Raw genomic sequence first — 17,882 nt, 5'->3', positions numbered from 1 at the left:
TGTGCTTCCTCACATTTAAAGTTAGGGTAGCCAAGGGCAACATAGACTCCTTCCTCTCCAGCCTGATAGCAGAGCTCTTCCTTCCTTTTGTTCACATGAAGAACAAACACTGAGTTGAACAATAACAGTGGATGCTTCATTATGATGCTCTCTTGGGCACCCAGCCCTGGTTAGCATTATCTTACCCCTTGGTTTTGTTTTAAAGGAAACTGTGAATGGTCTTTTCAATTGCTGGTGTTTCAAGATCAACATTACCCCTACTTCCTCTGTTTTCAAGTTTCCTTATTTTACCAACAATTGGTGGCACTTTGAAAAAAAAAAAAAAAAAAAAAAAAAGACACCAAATGAACTGAGAAAGCTTCCAGTCTGAGGCAAGCAGTAACAGAGGACCAGTTAAACAAGCTTTCCCTGTAAATTAATGCCACACTTGGCTGCAGCCCTCAGTGGGCCAGCTCTCTTACCCCTCCTGCCAGAAGAGGCCCTGAATTTGCAAATTCAGTTTATGTTTTAAGTTTTCCTGTACTCTTAAGTGACAGAGAAGTATATGGTGTCCTTCCTGAGCCCAGGCAGCTGGGACCAGCTTGAAGGACACCTTACTCCCTTTGCGCTCAGATGCGACAGTGGAATTGAGTTCATTCTACACCAGAGTAATCAGGGCTTGCTCTGACTTTTATCCATTACTTACAAACCTTTCCTAGGGCACAACAAGTCTTCCAAATGAAAATCAAACTGTGACTCAGGTGGCTGCCCATCCTTGCTGCTGCTGCCTTGTACTGCTAGCCAAATTGGCCCACTTGGCTAGGTAAGTTGCGTGACTACTCATTCCCCACATCAGCCTAATACACATTTGGAAGAAAAAGGGGGAGAAAACCTGTTTCTCAAGGAAAAGAAAGTATTCTGGATGAATAAAAGTTACCTCTGCTAAGCTCTAAAAAAGTCCTCTCCAGTGTTACTCAGCTGGAAGGATTGCCATGGCAAGTCAACAGAATTGTAGAGGAAGGCTGGCTGAAAGGCAAAGAAGAAACAACATACCTTTGAGCTCTGGTGTGCTCTGTGTGAGGCCCTGCCTCTGTATCCAACATGAAGGTGGCTAGGATCACATAACAGAACTATCAAAGTTATGCTTTCACCGTCCTGATTTAGTGCTTTTGGCTTTTACTACCACATTCAAATACATTGGCTTGATTTTCAAAGGTAATGAGCACCTACAGGTCCCACTGCCTTTGGTGACAGCTGCAGCTCTAAAAAATCAGTTTAAGATAGTTTGCATATCGAGAAGAACTGAAGGAATATAAAAGGACTATTGTGTAGATATGAAGAGTTTAAACACTGCTGATTGGTGGTCTATGAGTCCCTTCCCTTTTTAAATGAATTTCACTTCATGTTTTGTTTGGTTTTCCTGTTGATGCATCCTGCACCCTCCAGTGCTAAGCTGGTGGGATCCCACATACTTTTCCTGGCATGTGGTGTTTAAAATAAGAGACCTCAGCAATCGGATATCCTCAGCATTTCCAGCTATTGAACACAATCATGAGTGCTGTGATCCAATTTCAGAACAGAAGAGGAAAGATATAGAGTAATATTCTCCCTGTGCTGGTATGGGGCAGACAAAAGAAAACTAAGCAAACAGGATGTTCTGCTCCTCTGTGGACTTCAGCAAATGCCACAGCAGACAGGATATGGTCTAGCTCACAGCTAGGACTCACAGCTGCAATGCATGTGCCTGGCTGCCCAACACCTTGTTTTGGGTATTCACTCACAGCACAAATATACCATGAAGAAAAGTAAAAGATGTGGTGTGCAGTTCCCACCTGTCACGTCTCAAGACTGCAGACCTTCATCAAGCATATGCAGCCTGAAGGAGGAATGTGATATTTATATATGCTACTAAGAAAGAATCTCATCCCATTCCTAAATTCACTCACAACATCTTCACCAGTGCTTCACCTTGGTGCTCACAACTTTCGACTTCAGCCTGCTTATTCTAAGTCTATCCACCAAATTGTAAGGCATATCTCAGCTGAGGTCTCCACAACAGCACACAGCACTCAGTTCAGACTATTCAGACGCTAATATTCCCCAGCATTTTCTAGAAACGTCACTCCCCACATCTCAGCTGCTGCTTCTAGGAAGTGAACCTTCACAGAGCTTTGGATTGTATGGGAGAATGCTTCTGTAGTTGAAGAACTAGGAAATTTAAATGAAAATGAGAATCCGTGAACAATACAGCAAAATTTTTTCAACAACATTTTTTGTTGAACTGTTAACTGTAGCATCATTTGCCTTTGCTTCCTCTTCACCCCTGCAGGCTTGTGCTGCCTTGCCTCTGTGCTGAGCCCTAAGGCAGACCCTCTAGGGTTATTCAGGTGACAAACCAAGGGACAGCCTGGGCTGGTACACCACACTCTAGAAAACTGCTGACTAACCTCCTTGCTGTTCTTATCTCTATAATGCTGCTTTAACTCAATTTGGCCCTGAAATTTAATCTCAAAAGTTTTTCAAGGGTCTTCACAGAACTGAATGACAAAGGACCAGGTTTGGTTTCATTACTACACTGAGGAACAGTGCTAAAGTTCAAAGGAACATTGCAGAAGATACAGTAACAGCCCAACATTATGAATTTTAGGGAACGACTGTAATGAGAAAAAGCATTTGAAGTAAGCCACTGTTTGTTGAGAGAGTTTATCACATTTGCCTGTTTCTAAGAAAGTGCTATATATTCCTATTCCATCTTATCAAGATAGATTTAAGATTATATGAGAAGATAATTTAAATCTGTGACAGAGCAAGTCAACACATCAGATGCAGAGATACATGAGGTTGTTCAGGGTATGTTAATTCTTGAAACATAGAGAAAGTTTCAAAGAAAAACAGCACTGGGGTCAAAGCAGTGGAAGCCCTATTTGTTAAGTGTTATCCCTGTGCTAGTAAGCCTCTCCTCAGGCAAAGTTTTCCAGTTTCGATGAAGTGCTATCCAAGTGTGCTTGCCTACACAGAAATGCACTCTGGAGACTTCCAGAGTTTAGACTGTATGTAACTCTTGGATCTCCTCAGCAGAGGAACAATAAAGTGTCCAGCATTTCTCTTTGGAAAACAGGCTGCACATGTAGGGATTTGACAAGATTTTAGTAATACATAAATTCCTATAGCTAAAGAAAAGTTGCATATATTACCAAGGGTAAGTAATTTGGGTCACAGTCCTCTATTGCTAACTATATTTTCACAAGATCAAATTACATCAGTGATGGCTTCATCAAACACATTAGAGGTGAAACCAGTACAGACATAACCTTTGAGGATAGCAAAAGAAACTTAGTTGTGCCTATGTGAGAAAATAAAAAAATCACAGACTTAACTGTCTTTTACCTTCATAAGGTGCACACAAAAGCATGAGACTTTACTCTGGCTGAAAAACATGTTTTTGAGCAGACATTTATTTAGCTTCCTACTCATGAATGTGTTCACTTAAGAACATTAAGTCCGTTTTAGGTACATTTGACCTTATTTTACAAATCTGTAGTTTGAAAGATGTGACATCTACATTAAATCCAGGCCATTACTAGTAAAGTCTTAGTCTTCCATGATAATGTTCAGTTCCCAGAACAATATATTGTCACAAATCATAGACACTACCTCTAATCAACAGACAATTACACTCCTTATGTTAAAAGGCTTTTGGAAAAAAGGCCATTTGCTTTAGCACTATGTTGAAAACCCAGGGGAGCAGCCCACTTTGATCAGGAATTCATTACAGAGAGCCTGGTAAGGAGAAGATTTCTCTGAAGTGGGATCATTTTGTCCCAGGAAGCCTATGCCAGCCCTGAAAAGAGGGGAACAGACTTACACTCTTCAGCTCATTGTTTTAACAACACTGGATTAAAAGAAATTAGTTTTGATTTGCACTTGTATAAATGAGAACAGATTTGGCACACTGCTTACATTAAAACTTTTCTTTGTATTACGTTTAGTAGAACTTCAGACAAATTAAATGCTGGCACTTCAGTTGCAATCTAGCGAAGCATTTAGGAACATGTTTGGCTTTAAGTGCAAGACAGCAGTACTGTATCTTCAGTATCTTTACATGTATCTTTAAAATTAAGCAGGTAATTCAAAACCTTGTGCTAAACTAGATTTATCCAGCATAATATCCTCGCACAAGTTAAGCTCACAGGAACAAGCATGGCCAGAAATGTTATCAATCTACTGCCTATCTACTATGCCACTATGTGAAAGGTCATGTTTGCAGAGAGAAACATTTAATTTTATTGAAATTACAGTTTGTTTGGTTTCTACTGGATCTAAACCCAAGATGCCTCTAGTCTTCCTTCACCATTAAAATGTTTTCCTTCCATTTCTCATCATAAACATTTGTAGTTGGTTTTGCATCTGTGCCCTATTTCTTTGCCCTCCTTCATTTGACAGCTGTGGAGTTTGGCTACTCCAGCAAGGCTTTGGTAGCGCTGCTGCAGAGCAGTAGAGCAATTCCCACAAACCCATCTAGTGAGGACACCCTCATCCAAGCAAACACCATTCCTGGGCCAGGTTTAGTAACCCACTCCTCAGAATGCCATGAATTGCCTGAACAAAAGGACATTTTCATTCATGTCAGCTGTATCTGTGTGGGTGATGTTGCTGGCATTGGGATGGTGGCAGTCTCATTTTTTCTTATGCCTTACTCCCAGGATGGACTTAACCTACAAATTGATAGTGCTTCTTTGCTCTCATTATTACAAACCTGTTAGAAATAGCATGAGACTTTCAGTGTCCTGTGGGGAATACAGCAAAAACGGTTCCACCCTACAGAGATCCTAACAATGATCAGTTCATCTTTATCCCTCCAATAGGGCTGGAAATCACCAGTGGCACTGCAAATCTTTTACCATCTCAATAGCAATGCACAACTCTATTCCCATTAATCTGTCTTCCACCCATTCACACATGAAGTACAACCCTGCTACATTTTACAGATTATATCCATGTTGCTCCAGACAAAGGTCACTTTATAGTTAGAGTTCTTCAATTGAATAAAACCTTTTGATGCAGTAAATCATTGTCTTTCACTGTTCAAACCCACACAATACAATACAAATAATGCTGCCCTTTCTTTCACAATTCCTTTTCTACCTCACTACTTGTTTCTTTACAAAATAAAATGAGGCACTTCTCATTTGCTTTAGCCATAGAAATTAGTTATAGCACTTTGGAGACAGTTTGCCATGCTGCATTACAAACTCAGACCCTATACTATTTTGAGATCAAAATGAGCCTCTTTCATTACCTTAGTGACAAATGAAACATAATGTACCAAGGTTTCCCTAGATTTAGCTGTTACTAGATCTTTTCCCTTACTACTGTGAAACTTAAACACACTCTCTTCCAAGTGCCACATTCTTTTGTTTCTACATATAATAAGTTACCTGCCTCAATAGGACATTACATGCAAGGTGAGTACGTTTGTGTTCAGACAGGTTGTGCACTGAAAAAGAGGGCAGCAGAAAGGGTGGATTAATAAACTAACTATCCAGTCCTGTGGCACAGCCCCCAAACTCTTCCCTTTAGCAATACAAGGAATTCTATTCTTTCTTTGAGAAGTAAGGGGAGCCAGTCAACAGGAGACACAAAATTTTGAGGTTAAATTTATAGACAGTTATACCTTTCAAAAAGGAAGAGTAAAACATAGCAAGATAAATCATTATGCCAAGTACACTCATGAAAAATGGCAACCATTTAACAGCATCACTGCTTTTTTTAAGCACTGAAGGTCATTAGAAGAACTGAGGCCAAAAGCTGAAGGCAGACAAATTCTAATCTGAAATACAGAACAAGGGCTTTGCAAGGTAGCTAAAACTTGAAAACACTGTGAAGGCAAACCAGGTACCTGAAGGAAACGTGTATGATATATGGGAGCTCAGTTTGGATGAACTCATAATTCTATCCATCTTTAAACCCTATGAAACTGAAAATATTATGAAACTGAAAATATATCATTACTCAAAAGCACATCCTAGCTCACTAATAATAATTTGCCTTATGTTTTCAGTGCTTCTGAGTTTTTCCATGAAGAGCAATGTTAATCACTTAGTTAAAGCATTCAGTCCCAACAGACTCTTCAGCTGGCAAACAGCTACTGTGTCCCCATCTCCTTTTGCAGCACCATCCTCTTGGTAACAGAAGGCATTGCTTAAGTAAGATGGAATGAGACTTCCACAAACAGCTGAGCGGTTGGTAGGTAACTGCTAGGCTTGTTGCCTACTTGTATTTATACCCCAGAACACTGCTGCTTTTAAAGCTAGACTTGGCTGACCACCCACAGCATACAGGTTCAAATCAGTTTCATTCAGCCTATCTTTTACGCATACAAAGCTAAGTAGCATCTTCCAGTTCAGCTGGCCTAACCCAGTAGTGCTACATTCAATTTCAATGAAACTACAATTAGGCAAGAGCAGCTCAAAATTTCTTCTGTTATACCAGAACAGAATTACCAGTTAGCAATTTCCAATCAAAACAGAAATCATATCATAGCCAAGGAGAAAAACATCTTACAACTTTCACTCTTAATCAAGTAGGTCTGAAGCTCTTTTAATTGTATTCTTATTTTTAACGGTATGACTCCACTCGCTGCCACTGGTATATTGAAACAGGGAAGCAACAGCAAGTTCTTAGAACAGCAAACACAAGCTGACAGTAAAACTTCCAATATTTTGCAGTGCTTGATCCAGGTTTCTGCCTTTTTGTCTAAGATCTCTACAAAATAGAGATTGGCTGTCAGACTGGATTCTGCACTCACAATTCAGGTTCATCAAAGAATGTCACTGGCAGAACATAGCATGACACTGCATTGCAATGTAAAGGCAACTGAGGATATTTTTGCGGTTGCAGTCCACTCTCCCTATAGCACAGAGCAATTTGAAGCAATGAAAGGAGGAGGCTGCAGACTTTTCTTTGCTAAATTTCTGACTGTCCAATCTTGCTTTTCAATCATCACATTTCATTTCTCTAGTCTGAAAGTAGAAATAAAAGAGTGAGTGTATAAATGGATTCTCTTCATCCCTGAACACTTCAGGTTTATAAAAGCAAAGAAGTTTTTTCCAAGGGACCCTTGGGCAGCCTGGAGATCTCTGACAATAAAAGAGAAGCAGTTCTGCCTTCACTAGGGTCTCCTCCAAAAATTTCTGTGCTTGCACTGAGGCCATGAGATACAAAGATACCAGGGAAACAGAGCAGCAATTTACATTGACAAAGAGGATTTTGATACACTCCTCCAAATGGGGCAGCATTACCATCTTAATAGCCTTTTGCTCTCAGCCCTCTTCCTGAGGACGCTGGAGATTTTTGCAAATGGAGAACAGTTCCGCTTCCCATTTTAACTGCAACAATAGCAGAAGGGCTCCTTAAACTGCATCAAATAGCAGTCTGTGAAATCCCTAACTAGCTGCACTGCCTCTCCTGCCGTTTTATTATCCTTCAGCCACAGAACAAAGAGGGAGGGAGCTCCTCCTCTTTTTTTTTTTTTTTTAGCCTATTCCACACATCCTAATCCCTCAGAGGTGGCAATGGAAATTGCCTGTGGAACTGTTAAATCACACTTTCACTTTGTCTTTCATTCCCCATTCACCCTCGCTAATCAGGGAGCTTCCAGCCACATTTTCCGATATCAATTTGTTTATGGCCTATTGGTTAATGGTCCCGGGATGGGACCCCCTGAGTAAAATGAAAGAATTCTGGGCACTTCAGCCAGCTGCTGCTTCTCACCAGTTCCCACATCCATCCACTTGTTCCCATCAGCCAGCCTCAATGTGCTCACCTCCTGACACCAAAGGAATTAAACTACAAAGCCTGAATGGGAGAGGTGCCTTTGGGACCAGGCTGGGGGACAGATCCCACTGGCTAGCGCTATGTGGTGTCCCTCAAGCAGTCACCGGCTGGCCTGTGGCTAGTTGCCTGACTGTCATCTTACCTTGCATCCAGCTTCCCTTTGGAAAGAAGCACCAAGTACAACTCTCAGAAAGACTCTAGCCTCTCTTGAACAAGGAAGCCTGGTGCCACTTTCTGCATCTTATCCAAACCAGACATTTCCTGGTGATTTGCTCACTTCCTGTTTCCACAGAAATAATCATCACTGAAATGTGGGATGAGACCATGCAATATTTACTTTTACAAATCAGTGAGATGGTTCATGTGTAAGTGCTTACCAGTCTCTGTAAAAGAGTCTGGGGCACATTATCAGGGGAACCATACCCTTCCTTGCTACCCATCTTGGAGAAAAATATTTAAAATAGAAATATAATGATGTAGCCAGAAAGTAATAAAGGGCTCACACAGAGAAGACATTCTCATTGCCTTTCAAAATGCACAAAGAATGCCTGATATCACGACATCAATTACTTTAAAAAATCCAAACTGATATTTTGTCTGTTTGTAGAAAAATGGCAAATCATGTTTTAAATGTATACCCCGGAAAAATATAGGTACAGGGAAAAGAGCACTTGCCACACTTTTAATCCGGTGATATCTTCCTATCAGAGTGCTGCTCCATCATTATCTGCAACCAGGCCTATTTGTTCTTTAAAGGTATGGTTCAGTCCTGGGAAAACTATATTCATGGCTCACAGAAAAGAGCTGAAAAAATTAAGATTGTCTCTGAACAAATTCTCTCTGTTTCTGAAATGGGAAAACTTTCTTTCCCAAAGTTTCACTACATTAGTGCCTGAGAACATAGCAGGAAATTGTCTGCCTTTTAAAATAATGGCCAGAAATATCTATGTAACTCAAGATATCCAACTTAGAAAAGTAGCTTATCATCTGCCCTATACTGAAACAAAACACATCAAGACCAACTCTTGCAAGTAACGTCCATTTAAACTAATAAAAATTTTTTCTAGTTCCTGTAGACTTTTAGAATTACTGGTACCAAATAAAGGAGATAAAGTGCCCAAAATACTACCTAAATATGTACTGAGAATAGTATCCAAAAGCTTAGGAAATGCTGTACAGACACCTCCCCCCTCATTACAGTTATGTAGCTGTATCAAAGAGAAGCAAAAATGCACCGTAAAACATTTTCATTTTGTTTGTTTTCTGACATTTCTGACATGTTACCTGAAATGTAAGCATATTGAGTCACAAGGAAATATAAATATGCCATTAGTCTGGTACAGCCTGTTTGAATGTGAGAAATGTGCAATCAGGAGGACAACTCTTCACATCCCTTAAAATGTCCATAGTGCCTCATGGGATCAGTGATTCTCCATCACTGGAAACTGAGAACCAGCTATACTCACTTGCCTCATTGCCTTGGCTGCATATCAGAGTCCTCCCTGAACAGAAAGTGACAGGCACTGACTAGTTTTATTCAGTCTGTTAAACAGTGATAAGGAGCCAGGCTGCACATCAAAAGACATCAACTCAACAAAATTGATCTATGCATGTTTGTCAAAAAGTAAGATGTTTGTTGGGATAAATGGGAAAAGAAGGGAAGAGTTGAACTTCCCTCTTTGCTGTGTCTAAAAGTATGTGATTCAGGACACAGCCAGGAGGAATTCTAGTTCCCTGTCAGCATGGTAGTAATATGCAGCTTTTCTGTATACCACTTCATATCCTAGAGAATCTGAGGATAATTTAAGACCATAGGGCATTAGCATTAAAATGATCACAAAAATAGAAAACAGATATTAATTTCCTGCATTTTTAATGATGCCAAGCCGTTTGCTAAAGAAGAACCATTTTTTAGAGCAGGTTTTAATGATAGATGGGTATGTTTATCCTGAAGAAACTTATCCCATAGGACCGACCCCATGTTACCCAAACCATTCCACTTTACCTTGGAGAAAAACAGGGAGACCTGGTTAATAATTTCAGGGCCCATTTCTAGATCCATGGCAATATGCAAGAACTAATTTATTGTAATCCAAGAAAAAAAAGTGAATTCAGCCGAATACTCCCCTTGTTAACCAGAATGTTTAAATGTGTGGGGTTTTAATTCTACCAAATTAAAACCCCACACATTTAAACTTTCTGGTTAACAAGGCTTAAACAGCACAATTTTCAACAATAGTTGTTGTTACCTACATTCAGTCTGCTTAAAATACTAATTGAAATGGCAAAATAACCAGTGGTCTTACCCTGAAGAACCAAGCCTGATTTCTCAATGGTGTAGAAAAAAGTGGAGAATGGAGCAACAGGGGATTTAGCAACCAGGAGCTGCAAAGCAAATATATGACGTAAGTATGCATCTTTATATAACATACTGATCAAAGCTCAAATCTGCAAAAACATCTCACCAGATTTAACTTTCAGAAGTAATAAAGCATACTTCAGAAATAACATGTAGTTATTGATCTAGCCCTGTCACTTCTAAGTAGTTAAGATCTTCTCATACACATATATAGATCATGCTGCAATTTTAAAAGGATTTACAGGTCCTAAAAAAACACCAACATGAAAGCAGTACGTTTTGCTTGTCTCACGGGCATCCTGTTAAGCTTAACCATTCCTGCTGGTTCCTGCTGCTTTTGCACTCAAAGACGATTTTGAACAAAACTGCTACTGCCATATACAGGGAATTTTTAATTGCCATTAGCCATTCCACAGATATGCCCCCTTGGCTTCTCCAAGAACTCCACCCACTGTCTTTACCCAGCTCCTAGAAGCAGCATGTCCACTCATGTGTCATCACACTGGGGATGGTAACATGCCATTGCAAGTATCTGGATGTCCTCTTCTGCAAAACAGGTAATGACCACGTCAAGCTTTATTCAAGGATCTTGTCCTTGAAATTTCAAAATAGGAACCGGAATTCCCTTGGGGTGGCTGTATAGTGCAATTGAATTTAGCTTGGTGTTAGGGTGGCACCAGAAATAAACCAAGCTCCCTGGCTCCACTATGGTAGAACCGTCCTCTGGGGAAGATGAGCTGCAGCAGAACTGCAGAGACAGAAATGGGCAGAACAGGGAATGTGGGACCTGCAGGTGGCAAACTCACACAAATGTGCCCAGCTTTATTGCTTGCCTGTTTGATTTTTGCTCATTGCCAAGGACTGTTCCTCCACAGCTTGCCTAAAATAACCCTCATGCTGTCACCTGCACAAAAGTGACATTTTTATGACAAATTTAATACGCTCTGCCCAAAACGTAATCAGCACAAACACTGATCTGACGGTGCCCCCGTGGCCCTGCAGACGTCACTGAGAGCAGTGGCTGAAGCAGAGCATGCTGCTGCTCTGCCTCCAGCACAGAGCTGCTGAACAAACCAGAAACATGGTTCTTGCTCACCTCTTCCACAGCTAGAAAAGGCTGGGATCTGGAAACCAGTCCTCCCAGTGGTGGCCATCTACTCTGGGAGAGCCTTCCTGCCTTCCCGTTCCCCGGGGACATGGTTTGGGTGGGTGGTTTCCCTTCAGCTCCAGATGAGCTTCAGCAGGGATGTGCTCCCAGCAGAGCAGTCTGGCAGAGCCTGAGTTGTGAGGGCTGAGGACACAGAGCCCAGCTGCCGGCTTCCTTTCAGTGCACTGACTACAACCAAGCCCTCTGTGAGGCCTGTCAGGCAACGTGCCGTGGAACCTCACACACCTCAGTGCCTAAATTCTCAAAGCCCTGTCAGATACTGCACCCTTGCAGTATGATAGGCAGCCTTCTGTCAGATACATCCAAATACAGATAAAAATCCCATTGTTTCCAAAGGGCATGCCCTAATTCTGCCAAACATTCGAGCACTTGTAATGGTTATAGCATATGAGTTCTGGTTGGTGGTGCCTATCAGTCAGTGGGGAAGCAGTGAGCAGGTTTTACAAACTCTAAGAGAGACTACAGGGAAACAAGGAAATTCACGTTCACCAAAACTGCTCACATTTACCTGCAAAGTCAGACAGTATTGAATAACATAGAGACATACAGAACTGGGACATTTATTCCTAAGTGTAAGAATAACAATATCAAGCACCAGAAGTTTGAGTTCTTGCAGTGTCTTTGAGTATCCAAAAGATTTGACAGCAAATTCTGCTGCAGCATCAAGGCTCATGTGATTTTCCTGTAGCACTTTGAATGCTAAGGTTGTCTGTAGAGTAGGTATGTAATCTGCAGACAGGATCATGCTTAGATGCTTAGTCTTGCAACTCTTTCTCATCTGATTCTGATGTGGGCCAAATGAAGAATGTCCCCATATCTGGTTCTTCAAACATAAACATTATTACCTACAGCCAGCTAATATTTTTATGGGCTTCGGCTTCAGCATTTAAACCAAACATAATCTCCCTTCTTCTTTGAAAGTGAAAAATAAATGCAGGCACATAAAGACCATAAATACAGTTGGAGAACATCAGACCAGTCCAAATGTCAATGTTTTCCCTTCTGTTTTATGAAGCTGGCAAAGACACCTCAAGATATGATACTGTGAATACTTTGTGAATACTCCAAGTAGGAAAACTGTAGTAGCTGTAGTACCACTTTCCCCTCTTCCATGTTAATTACCATTCTCTCTGGGATTAACTTCTGGACAAAAGAGGGGCAAGTCACATCCCACATGCCTGATGCACTCTAACAAAACCTGAATTCCCTTGCCTGACATTATCACAGAATCAGCTGAGCTGGAAGAGATGCACAAGGTTTATCTAATCCAACTCCTAGCTCTGCACAGGACCATCCCCAAGAGTCACACCACATACCGGAGGGCATTTTCCTAAACTCTTCTTGAACAGGCTTGATGCTGTGACCACAGCCCTGGGGAGCCTGTTCCAGTGCCCAAACACCCTCTGCATGAAGAGCGTTATTCTGATAGCTAACCTAAACCTCCCCTGACACAACTTCAGGCCATTTCCTCAGGTCCTGTCTCTGGTTACCACAGAGACAGCAGGAGGAAGACTGCCAGGAAGAAAGCAGAGTGAAGAGGAGTTGCCTCCAGGTGCTTCGCACACTCCCTCAGCTCTAAAAATACAAGAGAGATGATGGGGTGGAAAAACGGTGCAAACACTCAGGTAAGAGTCTCCCACAACAGCTGGCTGTTTAATTGGAAAGGCCTGAAGTGAAACAGTTACAATTCTGACATCTAAGGTCTAATTTTGGCATTCCATTCACTACTATGCACATAAATACTAACCTATATAGCATGTGCACTAGGCACAGTTACACATGCACATGGATAGACATTCAAATAACTCTATGTGCATTCTGTTACTGCATTTTTATTCAGTTACAGTATGTGCACAGCTATGTATAGCAATGAAAAACTATAATAAAACATTTCCTTTCAGCAGCACATCACAGGCCCCTCTGAAAGGCAACTGCTGCACAGCTACATCTGAGACTCCAAATCAGCTTCCTTTTCAGTGAAATGGAAACAGCTCAGAATATTCAAAGGTATTGCTTTATTTTGAATGTTTGCCCACTGAGAAAAAGAACCTTTAAAGTACAACTGCACATTTCACAACCAGCCAGAGTACAGAGAATTCATTTTTATAACATCAAACTATAGTATTTAACATAACATTAAAAAAAAGAAGTAAATACGTATTTAGATTTGTTTTCAAGCAAAATGAAGAAACTGTAAAAGTTCATTGCAAACTATCCTCCAGCCAGAACAGTCAACATAGAGTAGGTTCTTACATATAGACAAGGAACTTATAAAGCATGTAAGGAAATACATATCAAAAAAAGAAAAAGATATTTTGAAGGCCAGGAAGTGGAAGTATAAATCAAGGATTACCAAAAATCAGGTAATGTTGTCTCTGGAAAGATTATTAACAATAGCAAAAAGTAAATAAAAGGTGGATTTATAATAAAATTACATTGGGATAGTGATTAAATATATTCCTGGATATCAGAGAAAAAAAAATTTCCACACGTAGGACAAAACTGAAAAAGAAGAAAAGGCAGGTAATGGGAATTTATCCATATCACATTGATACAGAAATAACAACTGAGTGGAATGAAAACTCCAGGAATTTAGCACATTCAGCAGAAGTAGACAATCACTATCAGGACACCATTCTAAGAAACAGCATGTGAATTTAGGTCTGATAGCTAGTATTTGTCACTTTTCTATGAACTTGAAGATGATGCAACATAACTGAGAAGCAGCTAACTTAGTCTCCCTAAAAGAAGAGGAAAAAAAATGTAAACTAGTGAATGGATGCCTGTAACCTGATAGTACCATGCAAGGCTTTAGAAGAAATTCTGAAGTGAGGAATAACACAACTTGGACACAGGACTCAAAGGCATAATAAGTAAATTTGCTGATGATACTAAATTGTGAGGAGCTGTTGACTCCCTCAGAGACAGGGAAGTCCTGCAGAGAAACCTTGAACATTTAGGGGACTGGGCAGTCACCAAGTTTAACAACGGGAAGTGCTGGGTTCTGCACCCAGCATGGGGCAGACCGGGGAACGAGAGTCTGGAGAGCAGCGCTGCGGAAAGGGACCGGGGCTCCTGGTCGATGGCAAGCTGAACAGAGCCAGCAGTGCCCTGGCAGCCAGGAGGGCCACCTGTGTCCTGGGGTGCATCAGGCACAGCATCACAGCCAGGCAAGGGAGGGGATTGTCCTGCTCTGATCTCCACTGGGGCAGCCTCACCTCGAGTGCTGGGGGCAGTTCTGAGAGCCACAGTGTAAGAAGCATGCAAAGCTATAAGAGAGTGTCCAAAGGAGGGCTACAAAGATTGTGAAGCATCTTGAGCGGAATACGCATGAGGAGCAGCTGAGGTCCCTTGGACTATTCAGTCTGGAGAAAAGGAGACTGAGGGGGGAACCTCATTGCAGTCTACAACTTCCTCATGATGGGAGGAGGAGGGGCTAGCACCAATCTCTTCCCTCTGGTGACCAGTGACAGGATGGAATGGCTCAAGCTGTATCAGAATAGGTTTAGGTTTAGGTCAGATATTATAACAAAATTCTTCACCCGGAGGGTGGTTGGGCATTGGAAGAGGCTTCCCAGAGAAGTGGTCACAGCACCAGCCTGACAGAGTTCAAGAAGCATTTGGGCAACACTCTCAGGCACATGGTGTGATCCTTGGGCTGTCCTGTGCAGGGCCAGGAGCTGGACTCTGTGATCCTTACAAGTTTCTCCCAACTCAGGATATTCTACGATTCCATGAACTAAAGTCTTGGAAAATCGGGTAAAAGAAAACATGGATGTCATGCCAAACATACATGACATCCTTCTTTGATTTTTTTTAGAAGTCTGATATAAATTTGAACTCATCTCTTAGATCTCTGTAAAGCTTTCAACACTGCTAAATGGGAACTGGTAGTGAAGAAAACAAGGATAAGCACAGAAGCTGTAAGACAAAAGGAGAAACAGTTATTGGAAAGAAGACACTTCCTGGGTGTACCTGAGATATTAGTATCTCACTTAGATTGACCCATAAGGTGATGTAGTCAAGACAGTGACAGACCCAGTTGTACAGTGCACCACCACATACACCTGGGTATGTGGACATAGCAGGGACAAACCAGGGACACCTGTGTGCTTCTGCACAAGACACCAGCAAGGTTTTATCTGGGAGATCGTGTACTGTACAGGTCATTTATGAACGCAAACTGCAAGAGAGGGGCTGTATGCTGGCGAGGAGACTGGAGTGCTCATCTGAGATGGCACTAGAAAAACATTAGCTCAGTGAATCTGGCAAAAATGAAGGCTGACAGTGTCTGTGTGTGCAAGTGAATGGGGAGAGAGGAAATGAGAGAATGAAGCAGGAAGAAAGAGAAGAACTTCTCAAACTGACAACACTACAGAAGAACAGATTAGCAGCAATGAAGACATTGTGGCTGGAAATGTTAAAGTTCATAACTATCAGTAAAGTGAGACTCTGGAAGAGCCTTCAACTCTAACTGGCAAAGCTAAAAAATTAATCTTTGGTTTTAGGATTCAGATTAAAATATTTATGAAAGGGATATGAAGCAGTGCCTCGGGAGCACTTCATGACCTGTTAAGTCTCTTCAAGTCCTATGGGCTTCCTGACAGCAACAAAGCCTTGTCAACCCATCTTTTATGCTGATAGAACTGACCGAGTTGGAACAATGCATACTAACAATGTCCTTTGATGGCCAACATGCAACTAAGGATCTTTGTGGTGAATAAACCAAGAAAAAGTTGCTGGTTTTCAAATACAGAATTTGTCATTTAAAGTCTTCTCATCTTTATCTTCTGGTGAGCATCTGCTTCTTTCCATGAGATTCCTAACAGCCACCTGAGGATGTGGAGAATACATGGGAACTTCCAGAATAATTCAGAAATAGGCAGCACAGGCAGACTAGGAATTTATAGAACTCACATATATTCAAGTATATGTCCTGTTTCAATTCCAAATCAATCCTGGCTTAAAACTGGGGAGAGTACAGGGAGATATGCTATTTGAACATGGATCTGAATTCAGAATTATTTAATAACAAGCTGAAACACATATCTCTTTCCACAATCTTACTTTATAAAACTTAAGATCATGAACCAAAATTTTCAGTCCAATAAAGAAGATTTCCTTGGTTCCTTTTTCACTTCAGGAAAAGAAAGGAAAATAGAACTCCACTAATGTTCTTGATGTATGTAAAGGAATTTACATACAGTTTTTGCACTGTTTCCTAGATAAGTGAAAGACACACCTTTAGTGATCAGCACTATTTAATCATGGAATCAAAAATTAATCCAGACCCTGCCAATTTTTTTTTCCTATCAACACTTCAGTGCAGTTAAAGTTGCACCAAAAGTAGTACACATTTTGCGACGAGTAAACAGTAATGGCAAGTAACAGGCTAAAGAAATTAACAGGCATTTTGATTACAAAAATGATTTTTTTAAATAGTGAAATTAATAAAAAACAGACATAAAAAATTATGAAACAGTACTGAGTCTTTCTAATTCATCCTATGATACTTCCAAAATGCTCTCCATGAGCTTCTGGAATGGAATGTAAAATCCATCTGCAGTTATAATGCTGCTGTCCCTAGAAAGCAATTTCAAGTTTTGCCAAGTCCAACCTCTATAAAATGGTCAAATCTTAGTTTCTTTTCTTTTCTTTCTAGCATCACATTTCTCTGTCAAGAGGTTTGTAATAAATATTTATTATTTGACAACAATGTAGAATAAATATTAAATGACTGAAAAATAATTTCTGCCATAAGGCATGCTAAGAACACAAAGGTACTATGTAAGAGGAAATATATCACCTTGATCAAAAGTGAATAGAAATTGGATAGATGTCATTAGATTAGATAAGGGAAGATAAATGTGAGACAAGCAGAGCAGTTGAGAGAGAATTGATGATGACAGCAGAAATATTGTACATTAACATTTGTTTTAGTTAGGGAAAGCATTTTTAATAATACATTTTAGTGTTTATAAGCTTTATGGAGGAGATGAATCACAGAATTGATTACAGAAGCCCAGCAGACAATAGTAATTATTGGGACACCACCTTCTGTCAATAGCAAGGAAAGTGATGAATTGGAAAAGGTATTGGATGAACTTTCAGAAGGCTTCTGACAACCAGAAATCAAGCCAATGTTCTGCCATAAAAAAAGTAAAGATGATGAAGGGGGCAGAGTCTTATATCAAATTAGTTATCAAAATGCCAGGATGATAAACTACCAAACAGTGAAATTACAAGATGATTTTGACTGAGCTATCAGCTCTCACGTGACTGAAAAATTATGATTTTATAATGGAAAACGAATGATTTAAACAAAACTAATGGACTAAGATATTTCAATGAAATACTTGAGAAAATAATTTGTATTAACATTTAATACATCACTTCCATTTAGACTGGAAAAACAATCACTTTTGTTCCAATTTTTTTTGGAAACTATTATAAGAAATTGGTTTTTAGCAATGACTAAGGAACATAAATAAAACTATTTGAAGCCTCCTTTAAAGTATGTCAGTTTCTTATCAATGACCA

General features: G+C 40.4%; 1 protein-coding gene across 10 annotated transcripts in view; it reads right to left on the bottom strand.

Annotated features, from left to right (window-relative positions):
• The window catches only part of RAD51B (RAD51 paralog B), a 379,084-nt gene that overhangs the window by 131,826 nt on the left and 229,376 nt on the right, over window positions 1-17,882 (bottom strand). For 7 of the 10 annotated variants that reach the window (XR_008431377.1, XR_008431371.1, XR_008431372.1 and 4 more), the window contains exon 10: window positions 10,122-10,200. The exons of 1 other annotated variant lie outside the window; for it this stretch is intronic. Coding sequence is in view for 2 of the 9 variants with exons in the window: in XM_053945062.1 (XP_053801037.1) it covers window positions 10,122-10,200 (79 nt within the window). In the remaining 7 variants the exon portion in view is untranslated. Of the gene's footprint in view, window positions 1-916; window positions 1,006-10,121; window positions 10,201-17,882 lie in introns of all 10 variants that reach the window. 2 more of the 10 variants (XR_008431374.1, XR_008431375.1) reach the window with 1 other exon arrangement.

This window comes from Vidua chalybeata, chromosome 6 (assembly GCF_026979565.1).
Source record: "Vidua chalybeata isolate OUT-0048 chromosome 6, bVidCha1 merged haplotype, whole genome shotgun sequence".
NCBI classification, from domain to species: domain Eukaryota; kingdom Metazoa; phylum Chordata; class Aves; order Passeriformes; family Viduidae; genus Vidua; species Vidua chalybeata.
This window is presented reverse-complemented; position numbering and strand designations above follow the sequence as displayed.